The 25,809-nt window shown below is 54.3% G+C and overlaps 1 protein-coding gene across 1 annotated transcript; it reads right to left on the reverse strand.

The window, feature by feature from the left end:
* Positions 1-784: 784 nt before the first annotated feature.
* On the reverse strand, positions 785-25,061 carry RHCG (Rh family C glycoprotein). The gene is made up of 11 exons (XM_004431941.3): positions 24,875-25,061; positions 15,850-16,036; positions 12,460-12,610; positions 8,889-9,036; positions 7,954-8,120; positions 6,311-6,448; positions 5,980-6,116; positions 5,539-5,654; positions 5,257-5,330; positions 2,718-2,810; positions 785-1,333 (listed from the first exon to the last, which is right to left on the reverse strand). Exons 1-10 carry the CDS (start codon positions 25,059-25,061, stop codon positions 2,742-2,744), a joined length of 1,374 nt encoding a protein of 457 aa, XP_004431998.2. The 3' UTR covers positions 785-1,333; positions 2,718-2,741.
* Positions 25,062-25,809: the final 748 nt, after the last annotated feature.

Genomic DNA, 25,809 nt, shown 5'->3' on the forward strand with positions numbered 1-25,809 from the left:
GGGAATGAAGGCCTGAGTGTGTACGTATGTGTGAATGGTGAGGGGGGCAGGGAGGGCGGATTTGGAGGCAGGAGAGACTTTCTCCTCTCTCCCCTCACCCCTTCCTCCCTGGAGTCCTTGCTCCACAAAGGATCTGGATTCTGCTGCTGCTTCTCCAGCTGGCACACTTTTTCCTCACCTCTCTTTTAGACATACCAGCCCTTGTCATGTTGATTCCCATCCCTTGGCCTCTGCCCATGCTGTCCCTTTGCCATCCTTCTGGTAAACTCCTATTCAGCCTGCGAAATCTTGCCCAGGTGACCCGCCCTGGGAAGCCACCTGGGCACTGAATGCCTGTCAGAGTTCAGGGTGATATGGGGTGTCAGGTCAGTTCCCCAACTAAACTGTGAGCCCCCTGAGGGCAGGAACTGTGTGTTACTCTGCCCAGGGTGCTGGTGGGCCTTAATAAGTGATAGGAGATCTAAACTGCTGAAACCTCCCCCACTGTGGAGGGAGAGCAGGATTGGCTTGGCAGGGAGGGAAGAGGGAAGGGTTGGGGGAGGGGGGTTGGCCCCAAAAAGCCCTCCCTCCCTACTCCCCCACCCTGCCTCAGTGCCCTTGACAAGGAGCAGGGTCATGTGGGGGCACGGCAGGCACTGTCACAATGGTGAGTTTCTGGGATGGTTGATGTGAAGTAAGGAGGGGCTTTGGGGAACGAGCCCACCCAGCTCAAAAGCTGAGCCCTGCCAGGGGGACCCCAGCTGGGGCAGGCTCCAGCACCCCAAATTCTTCCCCCTCAGCCTGGGATGATTTTCCTTGCAGTGTGGGTGGCCGCTTGGAGTGGGAGGTCAGGACTGGGGCAGGAGGCCAGGTCTCCTGGTCCTTTTCTCCCTCACACTGGCCCATGTTGGAGTATTCACACCCAGTCTACAAAGAGCACCGAGAACATTTATTCACGGAGGGCGCCATCTGCATGGCACAGAGAGGTCTGGGGGGCCGGGGAGCATGGAAGGTGCAGGCTGAGGGGCAGGCAAGGAGGGGAAGAGCCCAGCAGTTGGTGGCTGGCAGCTAAGTTGTCTCCTTGGAGGGCTTGGGTCCACCTCAGCCCCCAGCCCCACTCCTGCTTGCTTTTCCCAGGATGTGGCACCAAGACCCGGCGCAGGCCTCCTGCAGCCAGAACCTGGCTTGGACACCCACTCTGTCTATGGCTCCTCCTTCTCCGTTCTCAGGCAGGCCCCTGGGATGAAGGGGAAGGAAGGGGTGGAGATGCCCTGGGGCCAGGCCAGCAAATGGGGTGCTGCTTGCCTTGTGCTTGTGTTCCCAGCTCGGTCAGCACCAGCCCCTTCTGTGGAGCCTGCAGGGAGAGAGTCAAGAGCAGTGGGTCTGCTGTAGCCCCTTGGGCGCCTTCTCCTTTTCTGGGTGAGATGGGCCTTAGAAGCAACTGGTCACAGCCTCTCTTTTCTCTTTCCTTAAACCCCAGCATCCTCTCCTGCCACATCACTTAGCCTTTTGCCCCAGACACAGCTCTCTCCAAGCTCTGACCTCCAAGGAGGTCAATTAACAATAATAAGAGCAATGATAATGATCTGGAAAGACCCCAGTGCCTCCACTTGCTAGCTGTGTGGCCTTGAAGAATCTGAACCTCTCTGAGTCTTAATTTCTTCATCCGTTAAAAAGAGAGAAGTAATTGCACCTGTCTTACAGGGATTTCTGGAGGCTTAGATGCAAAGGGCATGAGAAAGGGCTTGGTGCATTCCACAGGGAGGGCAAGGAAGTGTTAGTTGATGGAAGGAAGGAGGAAGGAAGGAGAGAAGGAAGGAAGGAGGGAGAGAAGGGACGGAGGAGGGAGAGAAGGGACGGAGGAGGGAAAGAAGGGAGGGAGGGGGAGAGAAGGGAGGGAGGGGGAGAGAAGGGAGGGAGGAGGGAGAGAAGGAAGGAGGGAGAGAAGGGACGGAGGAGGGAGAGAAGGGAGGGAGGGAGGAGAGAAGGGAGGGAGGGGAGAGAAGGGAGGGAGGGGGAGAGAAGGGAGGGAGGGGGAGAGAAGGGAGGGAGGGGGGAGAGAAGGGAGGGAGGGGGAGAGAAGGGAGGGAGGAGAGAAGGGAGGGAGGAGAGAAGGGAGGAAGGAGAGAAGGGAGGAAGGAGAGAAGGGAGGAAGAAGGGAGAGAAGGAAGGAGGGAGAGAAGGAAGGAGGGAGAGAAGGAAGGAAGGAGGGAGAGAAGGAAAGAAGGAAGAATGGAAGGAGAGAAGGGAAGGAGGGAGGAGAGAAGGAAGAGAGGATAGGAGAGAAGGAAGGGAGAGAGGGAGGGAAGGAGGAAGGAAGGGAGGATCTCGCCTGAGTTGATGAATTGCGTAGTGCCAGACCTGTCATCTCCACTTTTATATATGAGGAAACTGAGGCTCAGTCTCTGGGGTGAAGAGATCCTCAAAGGCCCTCAGCCAGTAAGCAAGGCACCAAAGCCAAGTGCACACCCAGGTCACCTTCCATATGTTCTCCCAGTCCACAGCGCCTGCCGCATATTCTTCTGTCTGTCAGTACGCACGTAGTCTGACTCTGCGTGCCTCTCCCACCAGCCCCAGTGTGCCCACTCCACTCCAGGCAGGAGGTGTGGAGGCTCACATTCTCATTTCTTGATGCTTTCTTTTTGCCCCTTTGCTGGTGGCATCTGATTCTCCGAGCTGGGCCCCCACTGGGAGAACCTGCCCCTCATCCCCCACTGACAAGCCAAGCCCACGCTTACCTGCTTCTCACCTGCCCTGGGAGCTTAAGGTTCTAAGGGATTGAGGGTGGGGTCCTCAGGACGGGAAGCAGTGTTCTTCTGGTCCTCGGGCACCTGCACAGAGAGAAGGCAGCTTTGAGGGTCCTGCCCCAGTCCGGGCCGGTGTCTCCGGTGGAACTAGAACAACCTGGGCAAGTCAGGAGCAGCCAATGGTGTGTGGTGGGCGCCACCTCGTGATCACTGTGCAGATGGCATGCCGCGGAGCAGGGCAGTCCACATGTATCATTCCCTCCTTCAGGTTAGCCAGTGTCCAGGGTGCTGGGCACCGCCAGGATGAGACAGAGTCCTTGCCCCACGCTGGGAAGGCATTCAAGTGCAAGGCACGGTGACAATAAGAGTTGTAAATGCACACAAGAGGCTGATGACCCAGCCGAGGGGACTCTGGTTGTGCTGAACCAACTTTTTTTTTTTTTTTTTTTTTCCCCCCCAAAGCCCCAGTAGATAGTTGTATGTCATAGCTGCACATCCTTCTAGTTGCTGTATGTGGGACTCGGCCTCAGGATGGACGGAGAAGTGGTGCCTCGATGCCCGCCCGGGATCAGAACCCGGGCCTCCAGCATCACAGCGCGCGCACTTAACCACCAAGCCACAGGGCCGGCCCTGTGCTGAACCAACTTTTGAAAGATGAGCAGTAGTGTGCCAGGTGAGAGGCAGCATGACAAGCTCCCTGAACTGCAGGCAGGTCCAAAATTGAGGTAGGGGGAGGTGCAGGGGAGGCCGGAAGTGGATCAGCAGGTGGAGTGGGGGTGGGGTGGACGAGCCCTGCCTTGGCCTCAAGGCTTAGATTCGATCCCAGAGATCATCTGTGGTCCTCATCTGTGGTCCTGGGGAACATCTCACCCCCATCCTCTGGGAAGCCAACTCATCTCCCAGATAAACCACCCAGAGGCTGGGGGCCACGGGGACGGCCTGATGGTGGCTCACTTTCATAGGTGTAGAATTACATTACTTGAAGTCGAGTACTGCTGAAGGGTATACAGCAGAGAGAAGGTGTGAGCTTAGAATAAATTATAAAGATCAAAACAGAACCCGGAGTGAACTCCTACATATGGGAATTGATAACATTTTTCAGTTTATTTCATTAGCATTGAATCCATGTGGTTCCTAACTGTGGTGTCTAAAATAGTTTAAGTTCTGACTTGAAATATAAATGAAAATAATTATGCTGCTAAGCAAGAAAGTTTATTAGGAATATAATAACACAGAACACTTCTTATGTTAGAGAGAGAAAGAGCAGGACCCCAGATTAGGTGTATAACGTCACCTCAGCTGTGTAAGAAAAATCTATGCAGATTTAAAAAGCAAAGACTAAAAGGAAATATACCAAAAATATTAACAGTGCTTGAATTAGGGTGATGGAATTTCTTTCCATTTTTCTCTATTTCCAAATTTTCTTTAATGAGCTTCTATTCATTTTATAATTAAAAAATTTAAAGAGAGTGAATTTAAAAGGCTTATTAGTTATGTACATGAAATTGGTTTATAGTGGATATTAGTTAAAATTACCCTGGAAACTTCTGGTATGGTTTTAAAAACAGAGCCGAATGAAAGGCAATAATGGGCAGACCCTTGTCTCAGGGGCCACAGATACAGGCTAGGGCCTCGCCCTTGTCATGAGGGGGGATGAGGGACCCTCTGCATCCTCCATCATCTAACACAGATAAACACCTCCAATAATGATTCGTGGGGAGGAAGGCCTGCCTGAAGTCACAGAAAGCTTCTAGAACAATGTTTCTCAAGTTGGATTTTTGTACTGATACTTCTCTAGATGCTGAAAGTAGTGGAATATCACAGAACTCAGTTTCTATACCAGAATCACCTGGGAGCTTGTTCCCATGCAGAGCCCTGGGCCCTACTGAATTAGAATTTCTGAACTGGCGCCTGGGAAGCTGCATTTTTACAAGGTCTCCAGGCGGCTCTCATGGCGACTGAAGCAGAGCACTACACTGTGATTCTTAACCCAGGCTGTATATTAGCTTCACCTGGGAAGCTTTAAATAAAACTCTAACGTCCAGGCCCTATACCACAGACCAATTACCTCCAGGTCTCTGGGGGCGGCGCCTGGACTTGGAACGCTTTTGAAGCCCCCCCCAGGTAATTCCAATTTTATGTAAGGGCCGAAAACCACTGGTCAGGGCAGTGGTTCACGGACGTGAGGATCACATGGCGGGGGCTTGTTAAAACACAGAGTGCAGGGCCCTACCCCCTGAGTTTTGGATTCCAGGGGTCTGGGTGGAACTCGAAAATTTGTATGTCTAACAAGTTGCCAGGTGATGCTGATGCTGTTGGGAGCACAGGGGACCATACTTGGGGAATCACTGCTCTAGAATAAAGCCTTCAACCCCCACGAGGCACAGCCCCCTAGATAAAGGAGCAGGATGATGCAGGCTCAGTCCTTAGCGCTCAGCTTCTGGCTCCCAGGCCCCAGCTCATGTGGGCAGGGTCTGGGTAGAGGGGCTGCAGCTGCCCTTGTGTTGGGGGACAAGTCCGGAGAACTCACCTCCCAGTAGACTGCATCCTCAAAGCAGTTCTCGTCAGAGGGTTGTCCCCAGAACGGTAATTTCAAAATCATTCCTAAAGAAAGTTGGAGGTCACGAGAGGTCAGGAACTACTTCCTCTCTGCCTACCCAGCCCTTTCCCTCAGCTGGGACAATCCCCCCAGTCTCACAGTCACAAGTGCAGAGACGGAGGACTCCTGATAGCTCCAGGCTGACCTCGGTGTGTCCCCACCACAGAACCCCACAGTGGCCCCCCTTTCTCTGGCCCAGCCACTTCCACTCACCCACGATGCTGCCGCCCACCAGGGCCATGGCCAGAGAAATGAAGATGCCGGCAGCCTGGAACTTGCCCTGCGTGCTTGAGGTCCAGCTACCCTTGAAACCAAAGGCGTGGACAAGCCTGGGGTGGAGACAGGGGGCAGGTCAGGACCCCAGAGAGAGGCCAATTAACCATTTGCTGCAACCCCACAAACGTGAGTGGGCACCGAGGCTCAATAAATCCTGGGCCTCAGACTTCCCATCTGCAAAATGGGGCCCCACACAGATCAAATAGTCTCTACGACTCTTGTAGAAGGACAGAGGGTGGGGAGAGATGTCCATGAAACAGTGGTCCAGATAGGGGAAGGAAGGGGAGGAGACATAACCCTGGACCCCAGAGGGACAGCAGGAAGGAGGAATGGAGAATGGAGGAGGGAGCTCAGCCTGCACCCCCCCCCGATACTTACCCTTCCTTGCCGTACACGGCACTGTTGGCACAGGCTGCCGTCACAGCACCCACGATGCCGCCTATGATGCCGGGAATGCCATGCAGGTTGTGAATGCCACATGTGTCCTGGATCCGCAGCCGGGACTCCAGGAATGGCTGGAGAGGGGAGATGGGTGCTGTTCAGCCCAGGGACTGTGGCAGGAGCATGGAGAGGCCAGGATTCTGGAGGCCCCAAATACACAGAGACCTGGGATTTTCCAGCCCTAGCCCCCTCCCTAGGGACCCCCGCTGTCAGGAACACAGAGACCCCAGCACTCTCCAGCCCTCAGCCCCTCGCCTGGGGCCCTCACCGTCAGGTACACAAAACCCAGGGTGGAGATGATGCCACAGATGAAGCCGACAATGAGGGAGCCGTAAGGCATGAGCATCATCTCGGCGGCAGTACCCACGGCCACCCCTCCGGCGAGCGTGGCGTTCTGGATGTGCACCTGGGTAGAGCAGGCAGAGAAAGCAGGAACTCAGTCCTCTCCCAGAGCAACGGCTTGGAGGAGCTGACACGGAGCCTGCACTGACCTGATGGGCATGGCTGCCGCTTGGCTCCAGGCGTCAGGGATGGCTCAGAGTGCACCTCAGCGAGCCAGGAGACTGCAGAGGGCCCCAGCCCAGCCCAGGCTTGGGACAGCCGCCCCTGTGTTCTCTGCACATGTGCACCCACGCCCGTAGTCTGGGCATTTTCCGTGTGCACAAATCAGTGTACTTGTGTCCATGCCGGTGAGCCCTGTCGGCACGTCTGCATGTTCCCTTTATATCTGGGTGCCACACATACCTGTGTGCCCAGGTTCGTGTGTCTGATGTTCTCTACATGCGTGTATGCCGCCGTCAGGCACCTGCGGGGCCTGTACATCCGTGGGCACCCATGTCAGTGTTGGTGGGCTTGCGGCAGCGCCAGTGGGCTCCCTGTGAGGGTCTACCCGCGCCAGGCACTGCGCTGTCAGCTTGTGGGGATTATTTCATTCCATCTCCACAAGGAGCCCAGGAGGTGAGGACAGTTACCTTTCGGTGTTTGCAGATGAGAGGAGGTTGAGGTGCAGGGAGGTTAAATGACTGTTGAAGAGCACACAGCTAGCAAGAGGCAGAAAGGGGTCTTGATCCGGGTCAGTGTGAAGCCACAGCCCTGACCCTGACCCTATTCCCCGCCCCTCCCTGCATGTGGGTGTTGGACGCAGCAAGTGTGCCCACGTCAGTGTGTCTGATTCCCGCCCCTCCCCCCCACCCCCGTGCCTGGGTCCCCACCTCTCTGCGCGGTGACTGTCTAGCACCTCCAGGGGCTCCCGGCAGTGTCTCGGCACACATGCCCATGTCAAGAAGCTCATGTCAGACTATGAGATAGAGAGGTGGTCTTCTTTTTATAGAAAAATCTACCAACACCCCATGGGTTCTGCCCCTCCCGACTAATGACAGAAACGCCTGTCCCGATGTGTGATGTGAGGGACACTGCAACACTGTACCCCCACAAACCTCCCAAGGGGAGTAGACAGGCATTAAAGGGATTCCCCTCTGAGTGTGTGGGCTGGGGCAGGGGAGGCAGCTTTAAGAAGGCGGAGGGCCAGTTCCTGGAGAATCAGAAGCCTGGCAGAGGGGAGGTACCCCTGGCAACCCTGGTGGGCAGGTCTGACGCGGTGGTCAGCCCAGACAGCTGTCAGCACTCCAGGCTCTGGGGGGAGAGCAAGGAGGAGGAGCCAGCTCATCCAGAGCAGCTGGCATAACAGAACCTCCAGGTACGTGGTTCTGGGCTCTGCCAAAAACCAGCTATACAATCTGGACAAATCATTTCTCCCTGAGCCTCAGTTTCTTCATCTGCAAGATGGGTGCAATAATCCTTATGCTGCCTGCCTCCCAGAGCTGTTGGCAGTACATGGTGATCACCCCCCTGGGCACAGATGGTCATGCTGCACCTCCCCCCAAGACTCCCCACTGTCCCCCCACTGCTCACCATGTCCAGCTTGCCCTTCTTGTGCAGGGCGCTGGACAGTGCCACCGAGGTGAGCACACAGGCGGCCAAGGAGCAGTAGGTGTTGATGGCAGCTCGGTGCTGGGCGTCTCCATGGTTGGACACAGCTGAGTTGAAGCTGGGCCAGTACATCCACAGGAAGAGGGTACCTGGCCAGACCAGACAGGGCCGGTGGGCCCGGTACAAGAGGCATTAGTTAGATGGGCCCTGCAGAGCTCAGAGGCCTCCTGTCCTTCAGCTCCAGAGATGGCCAATAACTCACGCCCCACTGTTTCCACCCCGTAGCTTTCTTCATCCGGGGGCTCTTCCTAGAAGGTCCTGCCTGCCTTACTGACCACCTAACTCCCACTCAGCCTTCCTCTCCGCTCTGGGAAGTCCACCCTGACTCCAGAACCAGGCTCCAGGCCCCCACCCTGCGCCCACAGCACCATGGGGACAGTCTTTTTCTCCACTGTAGGGGGATTATCCAGTGGCATTGGCATCTCTTCCACTGCACTGTGCGGAGCTCCTTGAAGGCAGGGCTAGATTTTAAGAGACCCAAGTGGATGAGTGACATGTGTTCTCTGGTATGAATGGACACAGGAAGTAGCCTTGCCCTAGCCCACGGACGGAGTGACTAGTTCCTGGTTAGCACTGTGTCTGCCGTGGGGCATCCTACAGAAAACACAGGATGAGTGACCAACTTCTTCCAGCCCCATGGGCGAAAGGGACAAGAATCCTAAAAGTATCTATAGGCAACCTCCCTCTGCCCTCCCCACAATGGGAACTGGCAGCCACCCACCAGACCATGTGGGGATCAGGTGTGATCATGGAGGCCTGAACTCCTCATGGCCACCCTTGCCCATCGTGGTGGTCCTCACCCATCGTGGCAGCCCTCAGTCATCATGGTGGCCCTCAGTCATTAGGGCAGCTCTCACCAATCATGGCAAAGAGGTCCGAGTGATACACAGAACTCTGCCTCTCCTTGCTCTGATGTAGGTTGGGTCGGTAGAGGATCCAGGTCACTGTGAGCCCAAAGTAGGCGCCGAACGTGTGGATGGTCATGGAGCCTCCTGCATCCTTCACCTGGGGTACAGGGGGCCTGTCAGGCTCTGACACCTTCTCTCCCTGTCTCCTCCTGGCACTCCCCCCTCCCCTACACACAGACAGAGGTCCAGCTGTCTCTGACTCCATAAGCTGCAGGATGGAGCCCGGGGCCCCCACAGACCAATCGATTGAGGAGGGGAGAAAGTGGGGATCCCTGAACCCAGGCTGTCGGCCTCTCAACAAAATGTCAGGACATCCTCACCCAACAAGTGGGACTGAGCGCAGATGGCGAAGCCCGGGCTTGGAGAGAAACTTGCTCAGCTGGAATGGTGAAGCACAGCTAGGACCCAGGACAACCCCTATCTAGTTTGTCACCCAGCTGCCACCTGATCTTAATTCCTGGGAACTCTCCCCTTCCCTCTGGGTGCCCCCCTACATTTCCTTCTACACAACCACTCCCGGCCTGCCACCACCCCGGCCAGACTGCCATTACCCATCTCCCCTGCATCCTGTCACACTCCTTGCCCTCCACCCTCCCAGCTAACCTCCTACTGTCCACCCCCTCCCCACCCTCCTCTCCCCTGTCTCCCAAAGTCAGAGCAGGCAGAGTTGGTCCCCTCCTCATCTGTCCCTTCCTGGGCCTCCTGCTCTACCCCACTCCATGCTTCTGGACTTCTTTAGGTGTCAAGTTCCTCATTTACAAAGTGGGGAGATGGTCGTGACTCAGCAGGGCTGTCTCGAGGATTAAACTAGACAACTTGTGTCAACACCTGGCAAGTGCCTGGCACTCAACAGGAGCTTGACGGATGGAGCCTTCCTCCCCTGCCAGCACCTCCCCTCTCTTCAGCCTCCTCTTCCTCCCCATTCAGAACCAATCTCAGAGGAAATTCCAATCAGAATCATAGACCCGCTCCTTCACTTTAGATGGGGAAACCCAACCAGAGAGGTTAAGTGCGTTGTCCAAGGTCATAGAGCTAGTCGTCCAGTTGTTGACAGAGCTGGGTTTCCTGACTCCCAGCCTAGTGGGTGCCTCTACTAGCTGTGTGACCTTGGGTGAGCCCCTTAACGTCTCTGAGTCTCAGCTTTCTCATCTGTCAAATGGCGGTAATAATTGTGCCTATCTCAGAGATGAGGATTAAATTAGATAACCCATGTAAGCATTCAGAACAGGGCCCAGCCAAAGGCAAGTGCTCCTCATGTGTCAGCATTGATGGTCATGTTTAAACTTGGCTCTAAGAGAGGCCGAAAGACTGTCAAGCATTACAAGAATTTCTGTAGCAGATCGGGGAGGATATTCGAGGGTCAAAGGAGCCTTCCCTGCCTCTTAACTGACACCCCAGATGCTACCTTCTCAGCCTATTCCAGCTCACATCCATTGGCCCCAGTGCCTGCCCCTCACCTAGCCTAGCTTCTTTCTCTCCCACATCTCCCACCCAGCCAGTCTGCAAGGCCTGTTTATTCACCTTCTTTGTATCTCTTGAATCATCCACTTTCTTCTCTTTGCACTAACGCAGTCCCAGACCCATCATCGCTCGCCGGGGCGACTAGGACAGCCTCTTCACTGGGCTCCCAGCCTCCAACTGTTCCCCCACAGCCAAAGCGGCATTCCCATCACATGTGTCTGACCATGCCACTGCCCTGCCTAAACCTTTCCTCAGCTCCCCACTGACCTCCTGATAAGGTGGAGACTCTGACACAGTCTCCAGGAGTCTCGAGGATCCATGCCCCTCCCGCACCCCTCGTTACCCCTCCACACTCCCCTCTCAGCACCAGCCCCTCCAGCCAGACCAAGCCACTGGAGACCTCCCCCTGTGGGTCTCGCCCCAGGCCTCTGCCCTTGCTGTTCCCTCTGCCCTTGCTGTTCCCTCTGCCCTTGCTGTTCCCTCTGCCCTTGCTCACTCCTTCACCTGGTTATCTCCAACCTGACTTCCAGCTTTGACACCTCTTCTTCCAGGAAGCCCCCCTGACCTGCCATGCTGGTTCAGGCGCCCTCCTCTAGGCCACCTCGCCCTTGAGCTCACCCCTTATCATACCGCACGGTCACTGTCTATTGACTTCCTGGCTCCCTCACTAGATTGCGAGCTCCTTGCAGTCTAAAGGAGAGTCCTGCTCACCTCTGCAACCAAGCACCTGGAGTGCTGCGTGACATGGAGTTAGACTCCAAAATTCATTACTTGACAAATATTATGAAGCACTGATTATGCATTGGGCTAGGTGCTGGAGATAGAGATAGTCTAGACAGATAAAGTTTCCCGCCCTTATCAGATAAAGATAAATGCTGTGAAGAAAATAAACCAAGGCAATGTGAGAGACAGTGACTGGCAGGGAGTAAGGAGAGAGAAACACTGGGTAGGGGAATCTGGGAGGGCCTCTCTGAAGAGGCAGTATGCCAGCTGAGACCTCAATAGTGAAAAGGACTGAAGGATGAGCACTCCAGCAAAGCGAACAGCAAGTGCAAAGGCCCTGAGGTCAGGGCTGAGCTTGGTGTGTTTGAGGAGCAGACAGCAGGGTATGGCCAAAGCACAGAAAGATGGGGAGAGAGTAGATGAAAAGCTTGGAGAGAAAGGCTGGGGCCAGAACATGTAGGGCCTTGTAACAAGTGTGGGTTTTATTCTAAATGAAATTAAAAAAAACAAACAAACACCACTGGAGGGTTTTAATCAGGGGAATGGTGTTATATGCGTTATTAACAGATCACCATGGCTGCTGGTGGAGATTGGCCTGAGGTGGTGACTGGGGCAAGGATGAAGCTGGGGAGATGAACCAGGAGGAGACATGGGGGCTTGGACTAGTCTGGTGGCTGAAAAAAATGACAAAATGAATGATTGGATTTAGGGTGGCCTGAAAAAAACCCTGGGGGGAGGTTCCAGGCAGAATCCAAATGTAGAGGAGTTGGGGGCTAAGAAATGGGTGGGGTCCCTGAATGACCCCTACTCCTGCAAAGGCACCAAAGAGGTTTCTGAGCTACAGTCTAAGGTGCCCCTTACCTGGGCCACTGAATTTGCCAACCCCAGGGGGCATCATTCCTGCCATGGTCCATGTGAATGGCACCACTGTGCAGTGCACAACCTGTGCAGCTAAACATGGCCACCTTGGGATCCTTCCTTACATATGTACCCCCTCAATACACTGAGTCCTTTTCTTGACAGAGCAATCTGGGAATGTGGTGTGTGTGCAAGAGTATGTGCAGGAAAGAGAAAGGGGGGAGAAAAGCAACATATGAGGAACCCCTGCTCTGTCCTCAGTTGCTGGACTGATTTGCTAGGTGGACTATCACCCATGCACAATAAATGTCATTACTCTCACTTTAGAGATGAGGAAACTGAAGTTCAGAAGGTCAAGTGACTTGCCAAGGCTGAATTGAATCCAGCTGGCATGTCTCCCCAGTCCTCTCTTTCTCTGTCCCCTGCTGTCACCCCACGTGTCCCCTCCATCTCCATCCCCATCCTGTGCCCTGCTCACCTCCAGCAGGCTGAGGAGAATGAACTCATTCACCGAGAAGAGGGCCACTTGGAAGAGAGTCATGATGAGCAGCTGGATGGGGCTGACTTTGCCCAGAACTGCCCCAAAGGCCACACAGACGGAGCCCACACAGAAGTCAGCATTGATGAGGCTGTGGGGGAGACGGGTCAGGGGAGGGGCTGAGGCAACGGCAAGAAATGGCAATCCAAGCCCTGGGTTTGAATCTGGACTTCGGTCATCTGTGGGTTTGAGCTTGTGGCTTAACCTCTCTGAGCCTCACTTTCACCCTCTGTGGTAGTGGGCACATAACATCTTAGAGCTGCTCTAAGAATTACAAGAAAGAACATATGAAGTGTCCAGCACAGCAGTGGCACCTACTGGATGCCACACCCTGCCTTTGCAGCCCCCATCCCAAACCCCCCTCCTTATGGGCAGCTTATGCTCAAGGCACCCAAGTAGTCTGGCTGCTGTTGTTGAACATGCTGCATATTTAGGGCCTTACCCTGGCCCTCTATCTTCTACCTAGCCTTCCAGAACCGGCTCGCACTGCCTCCTCTTTCAGGAAGCCTTCCGGGATTCCTCCAGCCAGATGTGGTCTCTGCCTCCAGACCCTTATCTCTCCCTCTACACACACTCTCCTGGGCCTTGTTCAGGTTTGAGCTATCGTGACCTCTTCTTATCTTACCTGGGAGATAGAATCTGTGTCCTGGAGGAGACAGAGGCCTTCCTGCAGGAGGTAGGGAACTGCAGGCTTGGTGGAGGGAGGGGGCAGGAAGGCCAATAGAGAGAATGGAGGCAGGGGAACACATAGGCCCTCCTTAAGTCTGGACTCTGAAAGCCCAGCCAGCCAGCAGAGGGCTGATGGAGAGGCAGCCAGCCAGGTGGACGTGGGGTGGACGAAGCAGACCCTGGTTGCATCCATGTGTCCACTTTGCCTAACCCAGGCTTCCTTGTGCCCTGCCAGCAACAAAGCTGCCCTGGTTCCAGGGCAGACCCTCAGTGTGGCTCTCTGAGTCAGGAGAGTTGTTCACTGGGGTCAGTGTAGGGCCAGTAGGGGCTACTTCCTCAAGGCAGTCACATCTAGAGGATCCAGAGGAGCCCCCCTCTCCAATGCTCAGGTGTGTATGTGTGTGTGTGTGTGTGTGTGTGAATCAGGAGGTGAGAAGTAAGAAGCGAGCTGATTGTAGGGCCAGTGTGTGGAATGGGGGCAGGGCACTGATTGACAGGATCCCTCCCAAGACAGGACATGCACTGGAACGTCTGCTTCACCAGGAGCCTCGTTCACTGCTGTGTCCCCAGAGCCTAGCCAGGACCTGGCTGCACGAATGATGTTGGTTATGAAGTGCCAGGCACTGAAATACCTGCTCAGCACTGCAATGCCCTCCTGTACCACACCTGAACCCTATGGGACAGGTACTGTTATTAGCCACATCCTATAGAGGGGAAGTGGAGGCTCAGAGAGGCCGAGTTCTTTGCCCAAGGTCCCACAGCTACAGCCAGCAAACCCATCTGACAGAGGTGATCATTAGGAAGGAGTGCGAGAGAGCAGAAGCGCCCACACCTTGGGCCATCAGCACCTGGGAGAAGGAGATCTGGACGCCACATCTTGGGAGGGCCTGCAGAGGGCACCACCCTAGAGTGGCAGGTGGCATCTGGAGGACTCTTCATCAGGGACAGGATGGAAGCCAGGAGGAGGGCCCACAAAGTCAGGTCTGGGGATGACATGCTCATCTCAGCCCTGAGCACCAGAAATCGACTTCAGCTCAGTTGCTCAAAATCAAGTCCCCAAAAGCCAATTTGCCAAAACTCAATTTGTCAAGTGACCAACTTGCTAAATGTCTGGTTCACCAAAAACTTGTTAACTCACAAAGTTTACAATAATTCCTTCTGAGGATTTTTAAAAGTTGTATACTTTTGTTTTTCATTTAGCCTTAGAGCTATCTTGCTGCAGTGGCCAATTAAATACATTACAGGTGTTTTCATGCTTGGGGTCTATGGCTACGGGAATGAGAATTTCATGTGTATTTTGAACTGCAGGGTGATATGCATGTCAAGGATTTTACATACAAAAAGACTGATTTATTGGTTCCAACTCATTTTCTATCTAGTCAACTCTCTCTCCTGTTTCTCATAATTCATTAACTGGCTTGAGTGCATGAATATTTTGCAAATATTTGGCATATGTTTTAAATTTCAGACACCTGGCCTATGACACCTGGTTGGTGCCCTATGTGTAACAGCAGGGATTTACACTTTAAACATGGTTTTATACCAATTTGCCTCTAAACTCTTTCTGTGGACTTGGTTTTCAAGCGGGCTAATGAACATTCATTTTCACACACCAGTGACAACTTTCTCAAATTAAAAAAATTTTTTTTCTTTAGCCAAACTTGTCATATGTCTACTGAAATTGAAGACAGTCTAAACTGGACTTACAGAAGAACCTCCAATAAACCAAAACTTGACTAAACTGGGAAAAATTCTCCCAAAGGCTGTTGATTCTGTCCCATGCAACATGAACCGGTACAGGTTTCATAAGTTGGCATGGCCTAGAGAGTGTGATAAAGGAGTCATTCAGTGAGGTGACTGCTTGGCAGGTTGGTTTTTGGCAAGTTGGCTTTGGGTGAATTGATTTTAAAACCTGGTGGTTGTGTTGGGGGAGGGGCACGCTGAGGCTCGAGACCTCGTCAGACAGAGGGATGGGCTGGGTTACCTGATGGGAGGGGGTGCTGGTATTCATTGGACCAAAAGGTTGTCACAGAGGAGAGTGATAAGAAGGATGGAGGTAAGAAGAGAGAGGGGTAGGGGGCCCCCTTGGAGGCTGCAGCAGGGAGGGGCTCCAGCCCTAAGGCTCCACACCCACACCTGCCTCACCCCTTCCTCCTATGCCTGCTCCTTGGGTGGGGCCAGGCAGGGAGAAGCACCTCCCTTTGACTGGATTCCCCATTCAGTGTCCCCTCCACAAGGAACTTTCTGAGGCTGGCTCGGGCGCCCCGCTCTCCTCCCCTCGCCCACCCCGGGCCCCGGGGGCTGCGGTCTCTCAGGGCAATCTGATGTGTCAGGGTGGAGGGCCCAGGCCCAGCCCCTGGAGAGAAGCCTGCCCTCGCGTCCCTACAGCCTCTTCTGAGGGGGAGGGAGACCCTCCTACAGCACCTGGACACCATCAGAACTTCCACCCTGGAGACTCGCTGATCAGGAAGCAGTGCCTGTGTGTGTGTGTGTGTGTGTGGTGTTTGTTGCAGACCCCGAATACCCTGCTTGGAGGCTGAGTCGCAGGCTACAGTCCCAAGCGCCCGGGTCCCGCCCAGCGCACCCAGCCCCGGGTCCCCGCCCGGTCACCCGCCGGGCCCCGCCCCTCGGCGCCCCGCCCCCGGCCTGCGCCGCGCTCACTTCTCCACGCCTATGAAAATGTAGCCTTGGTCGTAGTGGTGGAACCAGCCCTGCATGAGCAGCGCCCACTGGATGCCGAACGCCGCCAGCAGAAAGTTGAAGCCCACGGCGCTGAAGCCATAGCGCTGCAGGAAGGTCATCAGGAAGCCGAAGCCCACGAAGATCATCACGTGCACATCTTGGAAGCCTGTGGGGAGAGCGCAGCCGGTGGTCTCGGCGGCTTAGCGACGGACCACCGTAGCCCTGGGTCTGGGCCAGGGCGGCCGGGGGCAGCGCCTGTGTCTTCCCCACCACTGGCAGGCCCGCGCAGCCCCCCAAGCCCCGACCCCCTCCTCCGCATCTGGATCCTGGGGCTAGGCGCAGTAATGAATAGCTCCGCTGCGGGTAGAACAGCCTCTACCCCCAGCTTGTCATAAGAGCCTCTGGAGGGGGCTGGGCTGGGGAAACCGAGATGAGCCCCCACTTTAGACCATTTAGACCACTGAGTTAAATGCCAAGAAATGCCTGATCGTTCCCTTTGGGAGACGACCGCTCTCGCTCTCCACCCTCACCTGGGGTAGGGGTGGGCAGCTGGGCCCTTGAAATTGGAGCTGGGCTGTGGATTACACTCGGGGTCTAGGGTCGAGAGCCCAGACCATCTGGGGCCTTGTCCCCGCAACTCCATTCTTTTATGATGGAGAAGTTAGTCTCATCTAGCCCAGGAGTCCCTTGACTGGCCAGGCACATCAGATGATCACCTCCAGGAACATCTCCACATCCCACCCCCACTCTCAGCAAGTACACTTTCCAGCATCACTGAGAGGTGAATTTGTACCCCAGTTCCTCCATCTGCTGGGTAGATGACTCTGGAAAGTCATTTAACATACTTGGATCTTAGCACCTTCTTCCATAACACTTACTTACAAGTGTTGCAGAGATGAAATGCAGATGAGTATGTAAAGCACCTAGCACAGTGTCCATCCCATAATAGGTGCTCAAAATGGGCGTGTCATTATTTATTGTTACTTTATTATTATTTATTGTTACTCAGGCATAGTCTAATTCTGAGTTCTGACCCAGCTCTTCTCACTGTGTGGCCTTGACAGGCCACTTCCCCTCTCAGAGCCTCAGTTTTTCGATAAAACTAAAGGAATGGATTAGAATGATCTTAACTGTCCTCCCAGTGCTAACATCGCATGGTTCTAAATTCCCAGAAAATAACAGAAGGCAAAGAGCTTTGAGAAGCAAAGAGAGTCACAAAAGTATAAGACACTAAAAGGAACTGCAGGTGTCACAGGACACAAGGGCCAGTTGGAAGGGCTCCCACTGGCTAAGTCAGGGACAAGTTGAGCACCAAAATAATTATGTCCTATAATGAATTAAAACCATTAGAGAAGAGCAACTCAGAATAGGTAACTAAATAAATGAGATAGTAGGAGGGCTCTTGCTTACAACACAATGCTGAGGGTCCGACTTAATTGTCAAATGAGTGCTAAAGTTGGAAAATCATCATTTTCACAGTAAAGATTCCATCAGTGGGTGCTAAATCCAGCAGAAAATTTTGATGAAGAGCAGGACATTTGCCTTGTCTTAAAGAGTCCCCACACACTGCTTATCAGTTGCAAGGGAGGAAAAAAAACTCCAATAATTACACATTGGAGAAATTGGGCAACATCTTGGCTGGGTGATCAAAATCAACACCACCAATGAGGGACAGATGGACATCTCGCATCTCTAGATGCGAAACCCTGAAAAAGACTTATCACACATATGGTATTCTGGCCGAGAATGCATCCTTCTAATTTAATCACAAGGAAACATGAGACAGACACAAAAGGAGGAAGATGCTACCAGAAAGGGGTAAGGCTGGATTCCTGAAAAATACCAATGTCATAAAAGACAAAGAAAGGCTGCAGAAATGTTCCAGGTTAAAAGAGGCTAAAGAGACATGTCAGCTAAGTTCAATACCTACTTCTAGACTGGACCCTGGATTTGCCTGAGGGGCGAGGTGGTGTGAGGAGGGCTATAAAGGTTGTTATTGGGTCAATTGACAAAATTAAATAGAAACAGTCTATTAAAGTATTGTACAATGTAAATTTGTGAAATTGATCACTGTGGTTATGGAACAGAATACCTTTAGTCTTATGAAATATACCAAAGTAATTAAGGGTGCAGAACCATGATATCTATAACCAACACTCAAATGGTTCAGGAAAAAAAAAAGTGTGTATGTTTGTGGCTATGTGCAGAGAGAGAGAGGGAGCGAGCAAATAGCTGAATCAGAGTTAAAGAGAATATAATGCTCTTTGTACTATTTTTGTTGTAGCAACTTTTTGTGAATTTGAAATTATTTCCAAATAAAAAGTAAAAAAAAAAAAGGGAGGGGCCGGCCTGGTGGCGCAAGCGATTAAGTGCATGTGCTCCGCTGTGGCGGTCCGGGGTTCGCTGGTTCGGATCCCGGTGCGCACCAACGCACTGCTTGGCAAGCCATGCTGTGGCGGCATCCCATATAAAGTGGAGGAAGATGGGCACGTATGTTAGCCCAGGGCCAGTCTTCCTCAGCGAAAAAAAAGAGGAGGATTGGCAGATGTTAGCACAGGACTGATCTTCCTCACAAAAAAAAAAAAAAGGGACCGGCAGGGCCTGCCAGTCCTGGCCTGGCTCCGCCCACCTGCCTCCTGGTCTTACTTTCCTCGTTCCCACTCTCCCTCCTGTGCTCCAGGGGCACCAGCCTCCCTGGTGTCCTTCAGTCCCACTCCAGGGTCTTTGCCTGTGACCTTCCCTGTGGATGCTGTCCCCACAGAATGGCCAGCAACCTCTCTTCCTGCAGATCTCAGCAGAAAGTCACCTCATCTCAGAGGCCTTCCTGACCAATGTGAAGCAGATCCTCTCCCTCACAGCACCCTCTTCTTTTCTTTTCTAGTTCTTGTTACAATTTGCGGTCAGGCTTGTCTGTCCCGCTCATTGGCCCACAAAGCTCCAAGAAGGCAAGGCCATGCCTGTTTTGTTCACTCTGGTATTCCCCGGCACCTGCAAGAGTGCCCAGGGAGACTCTCAATGAATACCCATGAATGAAGGAATGATTACCGTTATCTCAGCAGCACCCAGGTATGCCAGCTGAGCAGCAGGCGAGGAGCCCCAGGTGGGATTGCACAGTCAGGTGAGGCTGCAGCCCCTCTCCAGTGCAACACAGGGTAGATAGGCCCTGGTGCCCACTGCAGCCTGGCTGGGGGGACAGCGATGCTCATGCTACAGCAGCCCTGGCCTTGCCTGCTCCTGTCTGCCCTCATCTGTCTCCCCTGCAGGCTTCCCTGAAGTCCAGGCCACAGCCACAGACCCCTTGGCTAGCAGCCACCTGGAGGAGGCTTGGGAGGCTGGCACCCTGCAGGGTCGGGGTGGGGGGCATATGAGCTGATGCAGGAGAGCTGTGGGTCTCGACCCAGCATGGTGCTCTGAGCTTTGAGCTTCTGTCTGGTGGAGACCTGTGTGACAGACAAGCAAACAGCAGCTCGGCCTAGGTGTCACAATGTGTGCAGCTCATTTCATGTATTACTGTGTTTCATGGTTTATCATGTTTCCCGCTGCTGTAGGGGAAATTGAGCTAATGTATGTGAAGCACCGTATATGGTATTATGGTTATTATTGGGAAGAAGTGATGGGTGACAGACTGGAGGAGAAGTGCAAAAGAGAGGGAGGCGACATATTCAGACTACAATCCCAGAAGCAGGGAGGGGAGTTGGCAGGACAGCAGGGCTGTTGATAAACACAGAGAAGTAGGAAGAGGTTGCCAGGTGGGAGGGACGTGCTGGGCCTAGTGCTGGCTGAGGGGGTTTGAGATGACCATATGACCATGGGGCAGGGGGTGGTAAGGGCCAGGCAGGGCAGTGTGGGAGGAATGGGGCCTGGCTGTGCGGGCTGCAGCTGGGGTCTGAGATTGGGCAGGCCTGCAAATAGAGCTGTGAGTCAGAATGTGGGCATGATGAGCGGGAAACAGCAGCGGAGGACTAGTGTGCTGTGGAGCGAGCAGACAGGGAAGGCGCTGTCTTCCCACCAGGGAGGTGGGAGGAACCTCTGGGAAAAGGCAGCACCACAGAAGGTGGGGGCCTCTCAAGGAGAAGGGTGTCAGCTGGTGGAGGAACCATGCAGGCAGGGGCGGAGCTGAAGAGGACAGCGGGGCCCTCCTGAGTGGTATTTGCAGTTTCAGGGCTGCCTTCATTCTCCCTGTGGCCTGAGAACAGGAGCAGGGAGCCCTCCCCCTCCCACGGCCTCCTCCCTGCCTTCCCTCCTCTCGCAAGTTCTGTCCTTCTCCCTGCCTCTGTGGGTGTCTTATCTCTCTCTTGGACTCTCTCTGGGGTGTCTCTTTCCTCTTCCCCTCCTTTAGGCACACAGATGCCAACCTCCCTCCCTGTGGGCACCTCCCCGTTCATTCTCTTGCTCCTTGTCTCTTTATCTCCCAAACTGGTCCTAATTTAGGATCCAAACATACCAGTTTATTAATTTATGTTTCATAGTTTGGTGCTACCTAAAATGCTTTTAATAGTAATGGTTTGAAGGTCCAGACTGTAAGACCTTCAGCAAGGACATAACCTCTCTGATCTGCAGTTTCTTTTTCTATAAAATGGGGGATTATAACAGTGCTCACCTCAGAGATATGTGGTGCACATTTAATGAGGTGATCCAGCCAATGCCCTGGGCTTAGGCCTGGCTCTTTGTAATTGCTCAGTCATATTGGCTACTATTTCTCTTTTTCTTTTTCAAGGCTGACCAGGTGCTTTGCATTGGGTTGGCGACTTGCAAAGGGCCAGTGGAAGCTGGTGAGACACTTCCCGCCTCCCCGGTTCTCTCCCAGGCCTGGGGTGACTCAAGCAGCTCATCCCAGAACCTGCTCCCTCAACCTGGAGGTCCCTGGGGTGGAGCTGCCATGCTGGCTTCCAGCCATGAAAGCTTCCACAAGGGGGCACCAGTTCACAGCTGTTCTCACTCCCCTCTCCCCACCGCCACTCCCTACCCTCTCCTAGCTCCCTCTTCCCTCCCAGGATGGGTCCCCACTGAAGCTGAGTTTCCGAAATCTCGGAAATCTAAGGACAAGGTTTCCCACGCCAATGGGCCACAGCAGCTTCCTCCCCTCTGCTGCATTAGCACAGAGAGAGGGGTGCCCTGCAGTGGCCTGGGTACGGCCCCCTTCTCATCCTCGACAGGCCAGTCCAATGTAAACTGTTTTCTTTGAGGCCTACTGGCCAGTCCCCCAATTCCCCAAGGCTCTGTGCCCCGCCTCCCCCACACCTCAGAGCCGACCACAGACCCACACCATCACTGCAAAACTTGGGGAGAAGGCCAGGCAATGCCACAGAGGCCCAGGGAAGCAGTGAGCTGTGGGGTGGGAGGGCTTGGCCTTGTCCCTGCCTGTGCCACTGACTGGCTGAGAGTGTTAAGCAAATCTAACCTCCCTTCCTGCACTGTTAGATGGAAACAAACGGGTCCCCTGCCTGACACCATACATGTATGCAAAAGGCACTGTATGAGTGGGGCAAGCACAAAGTGTTTTAAATGCTATAATAGTTCCAACTAATATTCAGGGAGACGCTCCTCGGCCACATCTCTAAAAGGATGCTGAGCCTCCACTTAAACACCTTCAGCGACAGAGCACTCACTCCCTTCTGAGGAAGCTTGATACCAACATTTATTGTCCTCTCCCTTCATGCCATGAGATGTGCCCCACCAGCCACCTGCCATCTTCAGTCTTCCTGGAGATCCTGTGCATTCAATGACATTCCCACTTGACACATGAGCATACTGAGGCTCAGAGCAGTGAGGGAGATAGCTCACTCCATTTAGGGATGGACCCAGATCTGTTTAATTCCAAAGTCAACCACCGGGTTACGCTGCTCTCTGCTTATTGGGAAAGCTCCTCCTTTACTAAACGGAGCTGAAGCTGAGGTTCAGGTCCCCAGGAGCGCAGGGCGAGCCTGGCTACCTTGGCTTCATGAAACAGTCCTTCAGGTGTTTGAAACTATGGCATCCTCTGCCCTGGGTCATCTCCTGGAAATGTGGCCCTCTCCTGCCCTCCCTTGTCTGCCCAAGAATCTTTAGGGGCCCCAGCTCTGCCAGCTCCTCCTGGGGCCACCTCCTCTAGGCAGTGCCCATGGCTACTCAGGCCCCGGAGCACCAGCCCATGAGGAAACTTCGAGTTCAGCAGCCAATGCCTGCAGCACAGGCCCTTGCAGGCACTGCCTGGGTGGTCCCCAGCCAGCTCTGTGCCTGCTGCCTGCCAAGGGGCCCATGCTCCTGAGCCCTGGCCTGAGCCAACTGAAGCCGGACTCCTCTGGAAACCAGAGATGCTCAGCAGGCTCCACTAATCTCCTGGGCAGGACTGAGGCCCGCACAGGTGTTGACAGCCTGGAGCCAAGAACCCAGAGGGTATCACAAGGGCCTGCCCTCACCCCACCCCCAAGAACGGCCTTGCTGCCCACGTGCGTGCTGTCTTACTCCCAACCACACCCACCATGACCAAGTGGGCCTCAAGAGGGTGGGGCGGGGCAAGGGGAGAGGGGAGCCTAGAGGGAGGAGAGTGGTCCAGGAGTGAGGGCTCAGACCCCCAGGGCCCCCAGCCTGGCTCTCTGGTTTCCCAGCTGAGTGACCTTTGCAAGACACTCCCCCTCTCTGGCCTTAGTTCCCTCGTCTGTAGAATGGGTCATAACAGTGCCTTCCTCACTGGGTGCTGGAGGTGGTTAAAGGAGAGAACACATATTCGGCCTGAGTGGCTGCCACTACTTCCTGTTCTTGCCAAAGAATCTCAAGGCTAAGGTTCTCTCCCTACCCTCCTCTCCTCTCTGTCACCTCCTGCTCAGATGACCAAGAGCCCAGCACTCGCAGGAGAAATGGCAGGAGAAACTCAAGGCCCTCCTTGATGGCTGGGGCTGTCATCCCCCCCGACTACCCCTCCTCCTATCCCTTTCACAAACCCTACCCTCGGGCCCCACTGAGCCACCCGGCCCACCTCCCTGCAAGCTCCTTCGGTGGGCTCCTCACTGCACTGCTTCTCCCCTCCTCACCATCCCACTACTTTCCAGGAAGCGTCACAGATCCCTTCTGCCCAGAGCACTTGACTGCCCTGAGGCCCGGGGTGTCGGGGTGTACCTCTCTGCTCTCCATGAGTCTGGGAGCCCCTTGGGGCCAGAGACCCAGGATATTCAACTTGTTTGTCCAAAGGGGCCATAAGCCCTGGTTTGCTGGGACAGTCATGGCTTATGCCCGTGTCCTGGCAAATTACTGCTAGCCCCACTCTCCCACCCCTCACTCTCAAAAGTGTCATTTGGTTGATAAATTATATGTCACCCTATAGATAAGTGGTTGTTGAGTGAATAAATGAAGGTGGAGCATGGAAGGTGGGTGGGTGAGTGTGGAGGGAGGGGGGTTGGAGTTGGGGAGATGTGAGGACTGCACCCCTCACTGGTGGGGTTCTGTAGCTCCTATTTATAGGGTCTTGAGGCCTCCCACTGCCTGGACACATCAAGGACCTCATGCTTTACTGAGGGGCTGGCTCCATGGCTGAGAGATAAGCAAGAACCAGAGGGAAGGAGTGGAACAGACAAAGGAGGGTCTCCAGTTTGCCTGCCTCACCACGTGCCTGGTCAGTCTCCCACCAAGGAACACGAAGAGGTGCAATGTGAAGGGTGGATTTGGAGTCTAAATTCCAAGGCCACAGCTGTCAAGATCTCTTAAAACATGGCCCTGAGTAGAGCCCAGTAGAGGCTGTGGTCTCACCAGCACAGGACACATCCCTCTTCTGTCACCTCCCTTCTCCTAGGCACCATATTTCTATTAATGTAGTCTGTGATTGTGCTAGCTTTTTGGCAGCCACTTAACATGGCTGGCTCCCACAGAGCCTGTAACCCCCCTTCTTTTTTCATGCAGGCTCACATCCTGAACGTGTGCAGTTATTTATTTGGCTCTAAGTAAAATGCTATTTCTGGAGGTAAAGAATCCTGTTACTGAGGGTGTACAAGCCATGGAGGAAACACCAGTTGGTATTGGTGGCTCTTGGAGATGAGTTTTAGGGTCCCTTCCAGAACTAACAGTCCACGACTACGTTAGCACCAACAGCTAGAACGACTGTCATTGGCTGCTGGTATATAGCGTGGGAAACTGGAAAGCACAAGGGCATGGAAAGAGTCCTGGGCTAGGAGTCTGGAGCGTGGGTCCACCCAAGTGACCTTGGGCCAGTCCTTCCAATGCCTGAGTCCTGGGCCATCTCTGTTTAGTGCTCTTCTGGTAATTGCTCCACTATGAAGTGAGGGTTCCATGCCCAGCCCTGTGCCAGAGCCTAAGTGCACTGTCTGATGCCAGCCTCACCTGCCCCTGTGAGGTAGGTCCTATTATTAACCCCATTCGGCAGATGGGAAAGGTGAGTTTCAGAGAGGTTGACATTTGCCTAAGGCCACCCACCTGGTCAAAGGCCATGAGAGAAGTGAGGTCAGGTGATTCCGGGCCACAGCACCACGATCACAGAGAATTCAGGGGTGCTCTTTCTCCCTCTCCAAGCCAGGAGAGGGTAGGTGCCATGGTCCCACACTGCTCTCCCCTGCCCTGCAGCCCTTGACATCAGACCTACCCCCTTATTCGGAGAGTACAAGCATAGCTGGACGAGGAACCAGGGTCATCCACTGGCTAGTGACGGAGACGGCTCTCGGGTGTTGTGAGGGCATCAAGGAGGGCCCTCTGCCAGGGAGGCTGGGGACCTCTGATGGCACCTGGACTGAGCTTGCACAGGTGAGTTTCTCTATTACTTTTTCACAGGGAAAAGGTATTTGTGCACATATGGCCATTTCTCAAGCGTGATCTCCAGAGACTGAAGAGTGCCCCTGGTGGGGAGCCCAAGTGGGATGGGCCAGGAGGCTGTGGGCAGCATCTGCTTGTCTGGGTTCCCGCCCGCCCGCCAGTTGTTACCCAGCAGCTGGCCGCGGAGGTGCGGCCAGGTGGGGCGCTCGGCCAGGTGAGGAGAGGCTTGGATATGCCTCAGGTGGGTGTACAGGGTGGCGGGACTTACTCGGGTAGCGATAGTAGAATTCGTTGTCCATGTCGCTGGAGATGTTCTGGGACAGCCTATCGTCGATCCAGTGGGCGTCGGCATCGGCGTCGTAGCGCACGAACACGCCGAAGAGGACCACCAGGGCCACCTGCAGGAGCAGGCAGGTGACAGGCAGCCGCCAGCGGAGATTGGTGTTCCAGGCCATGCTGCAGCGGGCGCCTGGCGGGGCCGGCAGCGGGAAGTTCAGACGCTCGGAGGCGGGAGAGGCTTATAAGACCCGGGCAGGGGCGGGGCGGCCGCGTGGGGTTGCGGAACAGCTGACCCGGCTGCCGCCCGCGCGCACGCCCAACCGGAGAGGGAACCCGCGGGCCCGGGGCTCGCCCTCCACCCAAGGGCCCCTCAGCTCCCCGCGTTGGAGCGGGGCGACAGCGGCAGGAGCGGGGCACAAGAGGGAAGTGGGCAGGGATCAAGGCGCCCCCACCGCTGTGGACCCATCCATCCCGGGCAGCACTGCCTTTCCCCTTTTGTTCCCCGGAATAGAGAAAGAAAAAGCCGGATCGTTTGCCTTCTACTGAGATAAAACCGAAGGAATTCCCAGACGTATATCATCATCATCATCAGTCCTTTCTTTTTCTGATTACGAAATTCATTCAGGGTACGTGAAACACCAGGGAAGTCTGAGAAACTGTCACAGACCAGAGAAGCCGGAAGAGAGGTGACTCAGTGTGATGTGGTACCCTGGACTGCATCCTGGAACAGAAAGAGGATGTTAATGGAAAAACTGGTGAAATCCAAATAAAGTCTGAAGTGTAGTTGATAGCGATGGCCCCACGCTGGTTTCTCAGCTGTGACAAATGTACCGTGGTTATGGGAGATGTTAACAGTAGGGGAGACTGGGTCAGGGGTGTACGGGAACTCTGGAACCCTGTGTATTGTCTTTGCAACTTTTCTGT

The sequence above is a fragment of the Ceratotherium simum genome, chromosome 3, assembly GCF_057802395.1.
Source record: "Ceratotherium simum simum isolate JZ-2026a chromosome 3, ASM5780239v1, whole genome shotgun sequence".
Classification (NCBI taxonomy): domain Eukaryota; kingdom Metazoa; phylum Chordata; class Mammalia; order Perissodactyla; family Rhinocerotidae; genus Ceratotherium; species Ceratotherium simum.

Excerpts from the sequence above, each read along its gene's own strand:
- RHCG (XM_004431941.3), bottom strand. The coding sequence starts at position 25,061 with ATGGCCTGGAACACCAATCTCCGCTGGCGGCTGCCTGTCACCTGCCTG. Across the intron at positions 6,117-6,310 it reads TGGGTTTTGTGTACCTGACG|CCATTCCTGGAGTCCCGGCT; the intron begins GTGAGGGCCCCA and ends TCCCCTCTCCAG. Across the intron at positions 5,331-5,538 it reads GGTGGGCGGCAGCATCGTGG|GAATGATTTTGAAATTACCG; the intron begins GTGAGTGGAAGT and ends AACTTTCTTTAG.